Source organism: Macrotis lagotis, chromosome 8 (genome assembly GCF_037893015.1).
Source record: "Macrotis lagotis isolate mMagLag1 chromosome 8, bilby.v1.9.chrom.fasta, whole genome shotgun sequence".
Lineage (NCBI taxonomy): Eukaryota > Metazoa > Chordata > Mammalia > Peramelemorphia > Peramelidae > Macrotis > Macrotis lagotis.
Genome location: NC_133665.1, coordinates 48,963,170 through 48,976,793, shown reverse-complemented (window position 1 = coordinate 48,976,793; position 13,624 = coordinate 48,963,170). Strand labels below are relative to the sequence as shown.

At 35.6% G+C, this 13,624-nt stretch overlaps 1 protein-coding gene across 1 annotated transcript in view; it reads right to left on the bottom strand.

The window, feature by feature from the left end:
- CREBBP (CREB binding lysine acetyltransferase) overlaps window positions 1-13,624 on the bottom strand; it is a 148,331-nt gene that overhangs the window by 117,098 nt on the left and 17,609 nt on the right. Inside the window, exon 2 of the mRNA XM_074196859.1 lies at window positions 5,078-5,790. Coding sequence (XP_074052960.1) covers window positions 5,078-5,790 — 713 coding nt within the window. The remainder of the gene's footprint in view (window positions 1-5,077; window positions 5,791-13,624) is intronic.

The window sequence follows — 13,624 nt, the reverse complement described above, 5'->3', positions numbered from 1 at the left end:
TGAACTCAGGTAACTCCTGACTCCAGAGCTGTACCACATAGATACCCCAAATGCTGCAAAATTATAAAGAAAAGGTTTGGCCCCAAAGAAGACATTGAGAAGACACCTCTAGCTCCTTTGCAGAGAGCTAGATCCATGAGTCAATGGATACACATAAAGCTAGCTCGGTACTAATAAATACTAATACTGAATCCCAAATCCCATGAAAAGGGAACATCATTCAAAATCACATTACATGATTCCACTGCAATCAATATAGTAAACAATAATGATATTTTACATCATTTAAAATTCTACTAGTGACAATTTTAATATATGCAACCACTTCACTACTGCATTTCTTATCCTCACTAATCTGAACCTAACTGTTCTGTCAGGCTCTTTCAATGATAGTTTTTCAATCTTTTCACCTAGTCTATAACAAACTCCCTTTTCTCTTCTTCCTTTCTTAAAAAAATTCAACTAAACTGTGGGGGGAGGAGAATGTAGGGGGAAATCAGCCAATGTGAAAACAAAAATATTATTAAAAAGTCACGAGAAAAAACCCCAAATACTATTTCTGAGTTAGGCAATTCAATCAGTTTTGACTATACCTGATGGTGAATTATTTTATAATTCTTAATTTTCCAACTCCATAAATGAAGTTTATCCTATACTTCATCAAAACTTTGCTAAAAACTAGGTAACTAAATCCATAGCATATCCCTTATCTCCTAGCTTAAGTAAACCTTGTAAAAGAAGGAAATTGTCTGACATGACCTAAATTTATTGTTCATAAAGCTATGCAGAGTCTTTGCAATTACTGCTTCTCTTTCTAAATGTTGATCTAGCATCCCTTTAATGAACCCTTCTAGAATTTCCCCAGCAATGAAGAGTCAAAAATCACTGGCCTTTAAGTATACTATTTTCTTTCTTTTTTTTAGAAAATCGAGACATTTGCCCTTCAGTCTTGTGTTTCTTTCCTATTTTTCACAATCTTTCAGCAATCACTGATAGTGGCTCAGTATCACAACTGTCAGTTCTTTCAAGACCCATTCATCTGGCAAAGTAACTCGAATCCTACTAAATACCTGTTGATTGATTAAACCTCTAAATCATTCATCCTATGATATATGACATTCTAAACAAGGTTTAAGTTGGTCAATTTTTAAAACATATTTAGGGTCTTCCCCCATCCAAAATAAGAAGTTACAGCAACAACCAAAGGATATTTTTTTTAAAAAAAACTGCAACAGAAAAGAAAGCATTTTTAAAAAAATGCTGGGGCAGCTAGGTGGTGCAGAGGATAGAGCACCAGCCCTGGAGTCAGAAGCACCTGAATTCAAATCCAGCCTCAGACTCTTAATAATTACCTAATTGTGTGACCTTGAGCAAGCCACTTAACTCCATTTGCCTTGCAAAAACCTAAAAAAAAAATTCTTACAATACAGTAATAATGCTAAAGAACTACAATAATAAACTCTTACTTCTTCAAATGTATATATAGAGAACAAAAATTGTTACAGTATATTTATTAATGACACTCAAACTAGATCACCAAACAATTAATTTCAATGTCATGTTCACTTTTTAAACCAATAACATAGCCCAAAAATTGAAATGCAGTTTTAACAGTTTAAGATAGCTCTATTACTCAAACACTGGGATTACTCACCTACAACTTTCATTCTCCAAGAGAGAATGTGGGGGGGAAGGGAGAGAGGAAAGGGAAAGAAATTTGTGAGATTAAGTCAGATTATTAAAACCACTTGTATGACCTAGATATTAATAATTAAAGGGGTTATCTACACCAGCAACAAAATAATAAGAGTTAACATTTTACCATGCTTCTGTATGCCAAGCATTGTGGTAAGGACTTTACAATTATTATCACATTTGATTCTCACAACTAGGTGGAAGCTAATATTACTTCCATTTTACAAATGAAAAAATTGAGGAAAACAGAGTAAAGGCCTTGCCCAAGATCATACTACTAACAAGTACCTAAGGCTGGATTTGAAGTTAAGATTCCTGACATCAGGTCTGAGGTCACCCAGCTGGCCCCATGTCATCTGCCTCCATGCCCAAGGTTGAAAAGGATCTCATGACAGAGGAAAAGTTATTTGAACAACAATGTAAATGAGAATAAATAATAAAATTCTATGTCATGTAATTATTATGATCAAACCTGGCCCCAAGTGGACCAAGGCGGTGGGATACTATGCATACTCTTGGTTGTTAGTTTGTTGAACTGCTTAACTTTCCTTGTTCTTTGTTATAACTTCAGGTTTTTTTGAGAAAGAAAACAGGAAGGGGAAGAAAGAACACATACACATGCACATACATACACATATTTGGAAATCAGGGTAACATAAAAAACAGCAATGACAATGGAATGAGTATCTTTTAAGAAATCTGTTTTAATTATTAATTCACACTTTTGGAAGGACAGAAACTTGTTCCTATACCAAAAGAGAATTTCCATACATTTCCACAATAGCAAAAAATAAGTATCCTTACAGAGCATATTTTCTTAATCAAAAATGTTACTTTAACATATAATTTAAGGTAGACTTTTTTTAACTGCTCCACTCAGAATTTCCTAGCTTCCCAAAGGAATTAAAAATTACTTCCCAAGAAGAACAAATCTTTCTCCCCCAAGTGATCTAGTATATCATAAAGTTTTCCCACTAGGATTTGTCATTTCTTTTTGCAATTTGACATCCCCCCCCTCCACCATACTAAAAGTGCTCTGTCAAATTAAATACACCTTTGAGTTTTCTGCCCTACCAAGTACTCTTTTCTTTCTTGGCCTTCAGAGAGGCTACATTCTCCAGTTCTTTCTTGTAGACTCTTCCTTACTCCTTAAAGTAGGTAATTAAACTTAGTGCCTCTTCTCTCCTCTTTTTTCCCCCCTTTTTTTAGGTTTTTGCAAGTGGCTTGCCCAAGGCAACACAGCTAGGTAATTATTAAGTGTCTGAGGCTGCATTTGAACTCAGGTACTCCTGACTCCAGGGCCAGTGCTCTCTATTCACTGCTCCACCTAGCCACCCCTCTCCTCTTTTATACCATAACTTTTAGCACTATCATTCAATCCCAAAGCTAAGTAAATGATTCCCAAATGAAACTTCACCTTTAGACTCACCACCTCCACCTGAATATCCCACCAATATTTAAGATTTGACTAGTTAACTATTTAAAACTAAAACTCTATTTTCTCCCCCTAAACTTGCTCCTCCAGTGTAACTTCACTACTTGTCAACAGCATAACCTTTCACCCAGTGTTCCAAGTTTCAAATTTTGTGTTTGTCTTCCATCTCTCCTTTTTCTATCATCTTTCAAATCCAAATAATTACAAAGTCTGGTAATTTACATCACAAAATACAAAAATTATCAAAATGCATCTTTGAATTTCATCTCTACACCCAATATCATAACTCTAGTACAGGCCTTCATTGCCTTTCATCTGAGATACCTAAAAACTTCCTAAAAGTTTTCCTACCTCCACCCTAACCAATCTAATGCATCCTTCATTATGTTGCCATTCTAATCTTCCTTCTTTTTAAGTCTTATTGGGTTAATGCCCTGCTTATAAACTTTGGTGGCTTCTTACTGCACACCAAGAAAAACTTTAAACTTCACAAAAAACTCTTCACAGTATGGTACCGCTGTCCACTTGCAGCTACATCTCATGTTACTTCTCTCCATAAAAGCTTTACACTAAATGTAACTACCTTCTGTGCTATGCGTTGGCATCTTCTCATCTTTATTCAGAGTTCCTTTAATGTCTGGAAGGTCCCTCCTCTCTGGCTGAATTCCTACCTATCCTTTCAAGTCCAACTGAAATGAGACATTGGGCAGATCAAAAGGGCCCTTGATTTCCTCATCTGTAAAATGAGAGAATTAAGACTAGATGATTTATAAGGTCCTTTCTGGTTTTACATTCTAGAAAAACTATTTTCTCCAATCTTCATGAAGCTTTTTGGAATATTCTCATGTCAATTACATCTTCCAAATCTCTCGCTGAAGCATAAGAGATACTGTAGCATAATAGACAAGAGATCCAGGCCTGAGATCCAGGAAGACTGGGTTCAACCTGCCTCTAACAATATGCTAGCTGTCAGAAAAGGATACCAACTCAGAAAGTCAGAAATTAACATCATCTATGTTGTATGTAATTTTGTTTATTTTATTAAACAATTCCCAATTGAGTTTTAATCTGATTTCAGGACACACCTAGGAGTTTTTTGGGGAAACAGTGAAAAAGTTTTTTGCCAAGTCTGACACCTTGGCTCTAGACAACTCTACATACAAATTTGAGAGACGGTATCAAATTACACTGATAGAGGGAATTTCTGTATCACTCATCAATGAAATCAAATTCAGATCCTTTCCTTATTTTTATCCCTTGCCTCTGAAGTTTCAAAGCTTTCTAAATCACTGGGGTACTCTAGTCTATTAAAGCTTCTTTGTTTATACTTTATCTTTCTATGTTAAAGTAACTTCAGGAATACAGGAATCATGTTGTTGCTTCTAGATCTACATCTCAGATACTATCTATGTCTCCCTTAGACTTTGTTAACTTACTCTGCATCTATATGGTATTCTTCACAGTGCAGATTCTAAATAAATAATTTTTGCATGTTGAATATCCAATCAAATTAACAAGAAATTTTCAAGTATAATGTATATCCTGCATTTGGGTACCCCCATTAGTCATTGTGCAAGAACAGTATGAATACAGTTATATTCAAAACCTACTATTAACACTGCAAAACTCTTACTAGAACACCATTTGGTCCACTGCTTTTGCCATACGTCATTTTACCATATAATCTGAATTAACACCTAAGCCCTTACAGGTTTTAGTATTCTTGAATTTTCATAGAATAAACCTGTTCATTATTGCATATTGCAGTATTCCTATGAAATAGTAACCAATTAAAAAACTTTCAAGTAAACTTGTGCCCCACCCCCACCCCCAAGAAATCAACTAATTAAAAGATTAGGCAGCATTTCCATGCTAATGTGTTACTTGTGAATAAATTATATCATTAAATGGAAAGAATTTTTTTAAAAAGTAAGGATATTCACTTACCTTTGTCATGGCTCCTGCCTGTGCTGTGTTCAATCCTGCATGACTGGCCATCTGTGGTGACACCTGGGTCAGAGTCTCTGCCAGCACACTCCCTGCATTACCCGGCATGGCAGGAGTGGAATACTGTATCCCTGCTCCTCTTCCTCTTCCAGCGGCACCCAGAGATCCATTCATTACCTGCCCCTGGCCTTGTTGGGGCTGGCTCATTAAAGTATGGCCAGAGTTACTATTCAGGAGGCCTTGGTGTGTCTGATTAAAACTAGCATTCATGCAGATCCCTGGTCCCGTCTGTGACGTTGCAGGGCTACTGCTCACCAGCCCCACTTGTTTTTGTGCTTGAGAGTTCAGTGCTTGTGAAGCAGGGGGCGCAGGTCCAGAGGTGTTGGGGGCCTGCTTGGGCAGGCTTGATGCTGAAGAGTCTCCCTGATTCAGGGGGCTCTTGCCCATGGCACCCAGAGTAGCAATGTTCGCACTGTTCGGCTGGCCTTGGGCCTGGCTTCCGATTCCTTGCTGGACAGGGCTATTGGAGTTCACATTGCCTATGCCTGGGTTTAGACTAGTGCCACTGCCTCCTCTCAGAAGCTCTGAGAGTTGTTTGTGTTTGGAAGCTGCATCTGGAACAAGGTTCCCACTGTTTAAAAGGCTTATTTCACCACCATTGGGGATCAGTTCATCAGGAAGATCATTTTCTAAGTCAAACAGTGACCCAAAATCTAGAAAGAAAATAGAAATAAGTATGAAACACTAAGCAACAATAAATTTCATACAATCATTATATTTTTCTCAAGTTCTTACTGTAGAATCTTTTCTATAGTTTGTGAGTTGGGAATATTAAAAAGTGTCTTAGATTTTTTTCAAGGACTCCTAACCATTAAAAAAATAGAGAGGGGTGGCTAGGTGGCACAGTGGATAAAACACCAGCCCTGGAGTAAGGAGTACCTGGGTTCAAATCCAGTCTCAAACACTTAGTAATTACCTAGCTGTGTGGCCTTGGGCAAGCCACTTAACCCTATTTGCCTTACAAAAAAAAAACCTTAAAAAAAAGAGCAAGATGTCTATTACATTGCGTAGTCACATTTCAATGGAAATATAAGAAATATGAAATATAAGAAATATACAATAAAATATAAATATATTAATACTCATTTAATAATAATATAAACAAGCTGTAGTTCTTGAATTGTTTTTAAAGACTTCAGAGACAGAACCCTCCCTCCCTCCAAGCAAAATTTATCCAATCAGGAAAATGATAATTCCCAAAACAAATATTATAAAGTACTATATAGTCATTTCATTTGGTAAATCAATATCTTAGTTATAGCAAAGAGATTCGTCTGAGACCTTCCAAATCCTATCCCCTTTTCACCCAGCCACAGGTGATACTAGTTCCCCTTTCACAGGGATCACAGGATCTAATTTAAAAGATTCAAAAGCAATATTCCCACAATCTAGGCATAATCTCAACTATTTTAGTTTTATCATATGTATGCATACACAACACACACACACACCCCCCTCAAATACAACTCACCAAACCCAAAAACTTACTAAGCATTGTCCTAATTACTTTAAATATGAAGACAGCTATTCTATTTTAAAATAACTATAGAAAAAAGAATTAGTCATTCAAAGTGTTTAGATCTGAAACATTAAATGATATTAAGAATTCTGTTGTTTAAAACCTTCTCTTTTCCAAAATACCCAGAAAACGAAGAATAAGGTTTTTTCAATACCTTAGTTCCCTTAACTTACTATAAAACTTCTCCAAAGACTGTGCCTTGCCCACATCATTTCCTGAGACTAAAATTTCTACTTGGCTTTATACCTCTTCTTATCTGGAAAGCACACACCAAGCACAATAATGACAAAGAAAAGCATAGTAATGACAAAATTTTTGTTTTGTTCTTCTTTAATACATGTAGAGATACTAATGCTATTATTTCAAAGTCCATTTGGACCTAACATTTTTTCACCTCTACTCTCTCTCTATCAGCAAATAGTGAGAAAATTTAGGACGCTATATGTCAATGATTTTTTTTTCAAACTAGAAGGCAGAAAACTTACTAAATACAAGATTCAGGACTGAAAGCTATCCCTTGAAATTCCAAGGTAATATTCAATTTGATGTTGTTCCAACTAAGTGTCTAATATGTACTTCAAAGAGTCTAATTTTTTTTTTTAAGAAAATGAAATCTAGAGGCAAGTGGACCTTTTAAAAACCATCATTTGTTTTTTCTGGTAAAGCTTGGTTTTAAGTATTTTTCTGAAATTTCATCCTGGTACTTCTCATTCGGTCCTCTCAGCAAGTGAGTCATATCTACATCTTGAACAGAAAGTTTGACCATCTTTTGATTTGTTAGCAAAGTTGAAGAATTCTGACAAGGTAGTTAGAAGAAAAGTAAATAATAACAGAAGGTAATTTCCAACTTCATATATAAAAGGGAAAAGGTACTCAGTCTTTAAGGACTGGTAGAGAGGTATAGAAATGACAACAAGCACCAGGATCAAGAATCCCAGTTCAAACACCGAAATTTCTATTATGCACAAGGAAAAGTCTTATATGAACTGACAATAAATGAGACCTCATTTTTAGTCTGGGGAACAAATTAAAAACCTATCTATACATGCTGGGAAACCAAGAAACAAAAAGAGCTTTAACTCCACAATTCAAGAGGTAAGTGCTATTTTTATTTCAATGCTATGAAAACATTCAAAGTCAATTCTAACAAACCAATAAATCCATTATCTACAGCTAGAAAAACCCAACTGTAATCATTCTGCAAAGAGTTTCAAGTCATGATAGCAAATCGTTTAAGTGTTTACCATGTAACAGCTAGGGACAGTTCAAATCCAATCTCTTGACACATATTAGTTGGGTGACTTTGGGCACCTTACTTAACACTGACTGCCTCACATCCAGGGCTGTCTCCAGCCTTCCTGATTTTTATCTGGCCAATGGATCCAGTGACTTTAAAAGAGAAAGTGAGGCTGGTGACTTAGCACAGTCCCCCCTCACTCAAAACCATTTCATGTGCTTGTCATAGCATCCACCTCCATGATGTCATAGTCTTCAAGAATGAAGGAGAAGGGGCGGCTAGGTGGTGCAGTAGTGGATAAAGCACCAGCCCTGGAATCAGGAGTACCTGGGTTCAAATGTGACCTCAGACACTTAATAATTACCTAGCTGTGTGGCCTTAACCCCATTTGCCTCGAAAAATCCTTAAAAAAAAAAAAAAAGGAGAAATAGCATCACTGTGTTCCAGGCATTGGCAACAGTCCAAGCAAGCCCATGTGACACATTAAGCAGCCAATTAGTGACTTTTTTGTAAATGTATCTAATCCCAGTGAGTGAGTTTGAAAAGACAGGTACAAAACTCTCATTTTACAAAAGAAATTTTTCATTTATGAGAAGTGAATAGTCTCTTAATATTTTTTAAAAGTTTAGACTTGAACGATCTCTAGAATTAGATTTAGATGAAAGGGATAGCTAGGTGGCACAGTGGATAGTCAGGAGGACCTGAGTTCAAATCCAGCCACAGACACTAAATACGTGACCTTGGGCAAATCACTTAACCCCATTGCCTTAAATAATAAATTTAAAAAAATTTAATTTAGATTTAGATTTGGATGAAAAAAAAAGAATTCCAATATTCTTAACACATGAACATTTGAAAGAACTGTTTCTTTTGACAAAAGCATACAAATAAACAAAAACCATGAATTAACTAATTTCCTCTATCATATTGTTCCTCTGGTCAAAGAATATACTAGGGATAATAATGTCCATACTGAACAAAATTATAAGAAATTATAAGAAAAATTTCAACTGTGACTACCAGAAAATTTAGAAAACCACTAGAGTTAAGAATCAAGCTTCTTCTCTAGTCAGGTATTTAACTATTCATCTCAAAGAGTTTAATTTCTCCTTTGTTTTCTTAACACAAAAACTGAAAGGTTTCTATAGAAACACAAAGGGAGGAAGTACTACAATGATTTGCATATCAAAAAGAAACCAATGTAAAAATTTTATAGGGGGGGCAAAAAATAAGTACCTGAAAGAGAGTAGAAAATCAAAGTCTTCAAGTTTCCCTTCACAATAAATGATTTTATTTTTTATTCACCCTGAATTATACTCTCTATATATGTGTGTGTACACACACACACACACACACACACACACACACACACTGGTTTCCCTTTTCCCATAACTGTTTTATTGATAATTTTTCTTTCTCTTTACAAATCAGTGTTACCTCTCAACAATTCCTCTAGGTATATAATACTCTCCTTGCAATACAAACACAATCAAGGTTCTCAGCTAAGAAGCAAGAGGTAGGTATGCTTCACCATCAGTGCTCTAAAGAAAAATGTCATTGCATTACTAAGTTCTGAAGTATTTCAGTTTTCTTTTCTTTATATTATTTACAATAGCCTACACCTCACTAAAGACCAATCTAACAAACTGACATAAAATAGACATTCTGTAGTTAACTTTATTCAGTAGTGGGTCCTAGAGAAGAAAAAAATAATGCCTATTCTCAAATAGTTTAATATATTTTAATTCTAAGCCAAACTCTGGGCAATTTAAAAAATAATAAATCAGCAAGTATTTATTAAACAGCCATTATGAGCCATGCACTGTGCTAAGTTACTAGAAAAAAAAGTAAAGCAAAAACAGCCTTTAATTTTAAAAATTGAACCAAGGATTTCATACTTGATCCTGAAGTTACTGGAGTTTATCAATAGGGTGATAACACAGTCACTGTTCTGAACTTTAGGAGGATCAATATGCTTAGTGAGTAAAAGATGGAGTAAGAAAAGGATTGAGACAGAAACCTAATCACAAAGCTATTACTACAGAAGGCCAGAAAGGAAGACTAGAAGACCGGCAGGTCGGAGGATAGAAGAGGGCCTATGCCAAAGATGTTAAGACAGTAACTGACTGAATAGGGGAAGTGAAGAACTGAAGAGAGTGAAATCCAGAAGAAACCTCACTGACTGCCTGGGGAAAAGATTGACAAAAATAAATAATGAAACAAAAGTCCCTCTTCTTTGTACAGTACAGGCAAACTACCAAGGCAGAATGTGGTATACAGTTATACATGGTACTGTTATACAAAACTATCAAGTGACATTCTTAAATGTTTTTCTTTTTTGAGAGTATGGATGGAGGGATGGAAATTATTTCTGGAAATGACTTTGATAAAGGGGAAAAAAGCATTTTAAAAGAAGAGGGGTGAGCGGGTGCGTGCCCCCTCCATGCCAGCTGACTGACGTGGCAGCAGAGGACAAGCTGTTGGGAGCGGCCCCTTCCACAGAGCGTTGTTTGGAGGCGGCCCGGGCGAAGCTCCCCACCCCGTTGTGACTCCCTGGCTTGTTTCTCCCCCCAATAAAGGACTCGTTCCGCAAAAAAAAAAAAAAAAAAAAAAAAAAAAAAAAGAGGGGGATGTGGTAAGGGAATAGAAGTAGGAAAATATATGATAATGGAGATCTGGATTTCTAACTATTCTGACACACAGATTAGCAGTGTGGCCTTGGACAAATAACTTCCTCTGTCCTTCATTTATAAAATGGGGGTGATTATACTGACATTCTGACTCTATGTAATTCATAGTATTGTTGTGGAAAAAGTATTTTACAAATTGTAGAGGGAAACCTACAATAGTGGGTTAGAGATCTATAAGGACCTAGGTCCAATTCCCATTTGTGACATAAAATACAGAATAGTAGATCTGCATTAAAAAAGGAAGTTTCTCAAACAGATCGAGTTTCACGGACATAGACCAAAACAAACATTATATATATATTAAATATAGGAAAACTGGGGGAAGCTAGATGGGGCAGTGGATAGAGCACTAACCCTGGAGTCAGTAGAACCTTAGTTCAAATCCAGCCTCAGATACTTAATAATTACCTAGTTATGTGGCCAAGTTACTTAACCCCATTACCTGGCAAAAACCAAATAAATATAGAAAACCTAAATTTCACAGTATCATACGTTACCAATCACCTATCACAAATCTTTGCTATGATTAACATTTTTGAGGGAAAACACACACACACACACACCCCTTAACCTACAAGGTTGCTGTCAGGTTCATATGAGAATTTTGCCAAGAACTGTAGTTACTGTTACTACTACTACTACTACTACTACTACTACTACTACTACTACTACTACTACTACTACTACTACTAATTTCTATTGCTACTACCATTACCAATATAATTTTTAGTATAAATGTAATTGTCTTCTTCCAACATAGCTTTAGCCAATGTACCAGCAGATCCTACCCAAGTTATAAGTTATAAATTATAAGAAGAACAAGGCTGGGTAACAAAACTATGTTGTCCAAAAACCGGCCAATCTATGATGGAGAGCCACTGGATAATAAATTTTTCTACTAAAGCAACTTTTAGAAACCATTTATATTGAGTGAGAGGGGCTGTAATTAGAAATAACAAAAATCAAATGAAATTACAAATCCTTGAAGTATAGGTGGTCAAAATGTAACTTTTCTTTAGGTATTATGTTAATTGATATAGCAAGAAAAAATGTATTTGAACAATGGCTATAACTTAAGTGAAAAGATCATTAAAAAGAAGTTACACTGGGAAACTAAAAGCCAATAATGATTTAAGAAATTAAACATGTTCTGAGGAAAGAATCAGAAATGCTGTGTAGATAATTTTCAGATGAAATCACTGCATTGGTCGCTTTTATTTTTTTCTTTATTAAAAGGGAAGGAGAATTAAGAGAGAGGTATATATGGAAATTATAATGATATAAAAAACAAAAAGCATTCATGAAAGTATTTTAAGAACAAATTTATGAACAAACATTTCAAAAACTCTCCAGGACCTTAGAAAGAGAGAACTTGGAGACAAAAGTCTGAAGTCTACAAGGTTTTGTGTCTGCAGAGATGCAGCAAAAGCATAGCTCTGTGAAAAAGTCCCAGGTTAGTAAGAAAAGTAAAAGGGGAAGAAGGGAGAGTTGAGCCCTCAGACCAGGATCATCAGCCTAAGTCCAGAGGCTTCTAGCTCTTGGAGTTGTTAAAGAGGTCCCAGGAAACCTTACCTAAAGGAAAAATTATAAAGAGCCCTAACCACTTAACATAGAAATGAGTGAAAGGATACAAGGAGAGATCAGTCAAAGAAATGTGACATAACTCTCCCACATAGAAAAAAACCCAAGTGAGTATAGAAACTGGCCTTAGCACAAAGCCCCAATTCATTACCTAAAACTAGAGCAATGAGTAAAATAAATAAAACAGCAATATGCAAAAAAAAATGGTTTTTCCAGAAGGACTACATATACTTAGATGAAATATGAAATTAAATCCCTAGAAAAAAGAATTAGAATGAAAATGAGCAGATAAGAAGAGGAAAAAAATGAACTCCCTGGAAAAATAAAATGGACTGAAAAGAAATCAATGATTCTTTAACACAGAAGAAATATTGAAACAGTATCAAAAAATTCAAAGAATACAAAATAAGATACATGATTTCAAAAACAACTGACTTGGAAAACAAGTTGAGAGATAATTTAGAAACACTGGACTACCTCAAAAATCAGAATTTTTAAGAATTCCAGATACTCTTTTTCAAGGAATCATAAATGTACATAAACTGGGGGGGGGGGGGATAAAATGCTAAATAAATCAAATTTTTAAAATCATAAACCAGCAATCTAGTAGAACCAGAGGGCAAAGTGAAGGCAGAAAAACTATCTCATTTGATCCCTGAGAGCTAAGTACTATTATCCCTATTTTATAACTAAGGAAATCGAAACAGCAAACAGGTTTAGTGACCTGCTCAGAGTTACACAGCTCCTATCTGAGATGGAAATCAAACTCAGTTCTTCCTATAGTTCTTTACTATCTCATCTAGTTTAATCAAAAAACAAGACAACCCCACCACAAAAACAACAGTAACAGAGGAGACCTTAGAATTTTCAAGCATTAATCTAAAAAAGAAAAAAGAAAAAGGGGAGGCTAGGTAGGTAGTGGACAAAGCACCGGCCCTGGTGTCAGAAGTACCTGGGTTCAAATCGGTCTCAAGACACTTAATAATTACCTAGCTGTGTGGGCTTGGGCAAGCCACTTAACCCCATTTGCCTTAAAAAAAAATAAAAACCTTAAAAAAAAAAGAATTTTCAAGCATTTATGATGAAAAGACCTGAGTTGAGTTGGACTGAAACACAGAAAGCTAAATTAGAAGGGACTATATGCTGGAGTAATAACATTCTGAAGAGAAAAAACAAATTTGCCTTCAAGAAATCATAAAATGCTTAAAGGGTACAGGAGGAGTCATTAAGAAAAACAAGGGTTCTAGAGCAGAACTGGATCTGTTCTAAATTTTAAAAAGAGAAAGAAAAGAAAGGATAAAAAGAGGACGATAACAGAGTAGAAAAGAAAGAAGGAAATGAAGAACTTGTCAATTATCTGGTGATAATAATGTGGTGAGAAGAATATGCAAAAATGGAGGAATGGAGGGAGTGAGATGTGGCCTAAGCAATTGAAGGAAGGGGTGAGTACACAAAAACGG